This window comes from Salvelinus namaycush, chromosome 7, assembly GCF_016432855.1.
Source record: "Salvelinus namaycush isolate Seneca chromosome 7, SaNama_1.0, whole genome shotgun sequence".
Taxonomy (NCBI): Eukaryota; Metazoa; Chordata; class Actinopteri; order Salmoniformes; family Salmonidae; genus Salvelinus; species Salvelinus namaycush.
Window position 1 is genome coordinate 27,848,112 of NC_052313.1, and position 2,583 is coordinate 27,850,694.

The 2,583-nt window shown below is 51.5% G+C and overlaps 1 protein-coding gene across 1 annotated transcript in view; it reads right to left on the reverse strand.

Moving 5' to 3' along the window:
• The window catches only part of LOC120050422 (disks large-associated protein 1-like), a 130,824-nt gene extending 130,032 nt beyond the window's left edge, over positions 1–792 (reverse strand). The window contains exons 1-2 of the mRNA XM_038997012.1: positions 522–792; positions 1–473 (exon numbers count right to left, since the gene is read on the reverse strand). The exon at positions 1–473 is cut by the window's left edge and continues 270 nt beyond it. Of these exons, the coding sequence (XP_038852940.1) occupies positions 1–473; positions 522–792 (744 nt within the window). The remainder of the gene's footprint in view (positions 474–521) is intronic.
• Between the last annotated feature and the right edge of the window lie 1,791 nt (positions 793–2,583).

Genomic DNA, 2,583 nt, shown 5'->3' on the forward strand with positions numbered 1-2,583 from the left:
GAAGTACTGTGACTGGGACTTCTCTGGGTGGCGGCCCATGGTCATCACTCCAGAGGGCATGCCTCCCGGGCTGGGGCTGTGGTGATGGTACAGGCACATCTCGCGGTCCAGGGTGTCGTCCGAGCTCCAGTAGCCTGAGATGGCCGAGCGCATCTTGGGCTCCGACCTACTGCGGTCTTTGCTCTTGCTGCGCTTGCTGCTGTGCTTCAGGGTGCCCGAGTTGGAGGGCGGGTCGTCGGGGCTGGCCTTTCCCCCGTTCACCCTGCCCCCCGATGGGCCCTCCAGGGAGTGGGACTTGGTGAAGAGTTTCTGGACCGAGTGGACAAGATGGCGGATCCTTCCGGGGCTGTCGCTGCGCTGGTGCTCCACCGCTGTGCGCTTGTACTGCAGCGTGTGGTAGCCGTCGTGCCGCACCGGCGCCTGCCGCTCAAACTGCTCCAGAAGATTCGGTGGAATTCGGTTGTTGCTGCCTCCTCCTCCTCCTCCACCACCACCGCCCCCCTTAATGCTTCCCCCTTGGCCTCCGGTGTAAGGCACCACAGCACACTCATCCTTCAGTTCATGGTGGGAGCTGTATTGTCTTCGGGGGAAGGTGCTGCTAGCCAGGTCAGGGTAGGGCCCGCACTCAGACTGGAAGGAGCTTCGCTGGGCATAGTAAGGGTGGTCCGCCGGGTGGGCATCGCCTGGGTTCAGCAGGTAGGGCCGGGCTTGGCGCCCCAGGGTCATGGAGTCATAGGAGGGGTCACAGGTCACTGTGTGATGGTGTCTCCGGCTACTCGACAAGCCTTTCATTGTCATTGTCACAGATCAGGGTACAGACGCATCTAACTGCTACGGATGAAGTCCGGAACCCGGAGGGGCGCTAAATAAGCTCTGTGGACACACACAGACCCGGCAGAACAGACAAACAGAGAGACAACAGAAAGAGACAAACAAAGAGACACAGAGCGAGAGGGAGAGAAAAGAGAGGGAGAGAATTACTAGCGCACACATATTTGCATAGGCTCTTAGCATAGTCATTGTCTAAAGCTGATGAGAATGTCTTTTGGCACTCCTCAGCAGACGAGAACAGACAGTGATGTTGACACAGGTAGGCCTATTCATCTCTTTCTTCTGTCATTCAAGGCTATCTAAATATAGCAGTCGGTTCATTTTGCATGCATTTCCTGACTTCCCGAATCGCTCCTCAAGCTTGTCTTCCAACATTTATGTTTGCTCTAGTGAATTTGATTACACCAGAGAAAAAGAGACAGGGGGAAAAGCGGGGGTTGAGTTAGAGAATTAAAGAGTGAGAGGGAGCAAGAATAGTACATTCTATTTCCATCTCAGGCATACGCTTGAATTGAATACGGTAGATGGGTTTGTTTCCGCTAAGAAGAATGAGAGGGAGCAAGCTCCAATAAATAGTCAGGGAATAGTCACCCAATTACAGATAGATAAACTCAGCAAAAAACGAAACGTCCCTTTCTCAGGACTCTGCCTTTCAAAGATAATTCGTAAAAATCCAAATAACTTCACTGATCTTAATTGTAAAGGGTTTAAACACTGTTTCCCATGCTTGTTCAATGAACCATAGACAATTAATGAACATGCACCTGTGGAGCGGTCGTTAAGACACTAACAGCTGGACTGAGGGCTTGTAGGCCGGTCGTAAGGCAGGTTCTCACCAGACATCACCGGCAACAACGTCGCCTATGGGCACAAACCCACCGTCGCTGGACCAGACAGGTCTGGCAAAAAGTGCTCTTCACTGATGAGTCGCGGTTTTGTCTCACCAGGGGTGATGGTCGGATTTGCGTTTATCGTCGATGGAATGAGCGTTACACTGAGGACTGTACTCTGGAGCGGGATCCATTTGGAGGTGGGGGGTCCATCATGGTCTGGGGCGGTGTATCACAGCATCATCGGACTGAGCTTGTTGTCATTGCAGGCAATCTCAACGCTGTGCGTTACAGGGAAGACATCCTCCTCCCTCATGTGGTACCCTTCCTGCAGGCTCATCCTGACATGACCCTCCAGCATGACAATGCCACCAGCCATACTGCTCGTTCTGTGTGTGATTTCCTGCAAGACAGGAATGTCAGTGTTCTGTCATGGCCAGTGAAGAGCCCGGATCTCAATCCCATTGAGCACATCTGGGACCTGTTGGATCGGAGGGTGAGGGCTAGGGCCATTCCCCCCAGAAATGTCCGGGAACTTGCAGGTGTCTTGGTGGAAGAGACGGGTAACATCTCACAGCAAGAACTGGCAAATCTGGTTCAGTCCATGAGGAGGAGATGCACTGCAGTAGTTAATGCAGCTGGTGGCCACATCAGATACAGACTGTTACTTTTGATTTTGACCCCTCCCCCTTTGTTCAGGGACACATTATTACACTTCTGTTAGTCACATGTCTGTGGAACTTGTTCAGTTTATGTCTCAGTTGTTGAATCTTGTTATGTTCATACAAATATTTACACATGTTAAGTTTGCTGAAAATAAACGCAGTTGACAGTGAGAGGAAGTTTATTTTGTTGCTGAGTTTATATCCCTATGGGCCTATATTCACAAAATGTCTCAGAATAGGAGTGCTGATCTAGGATC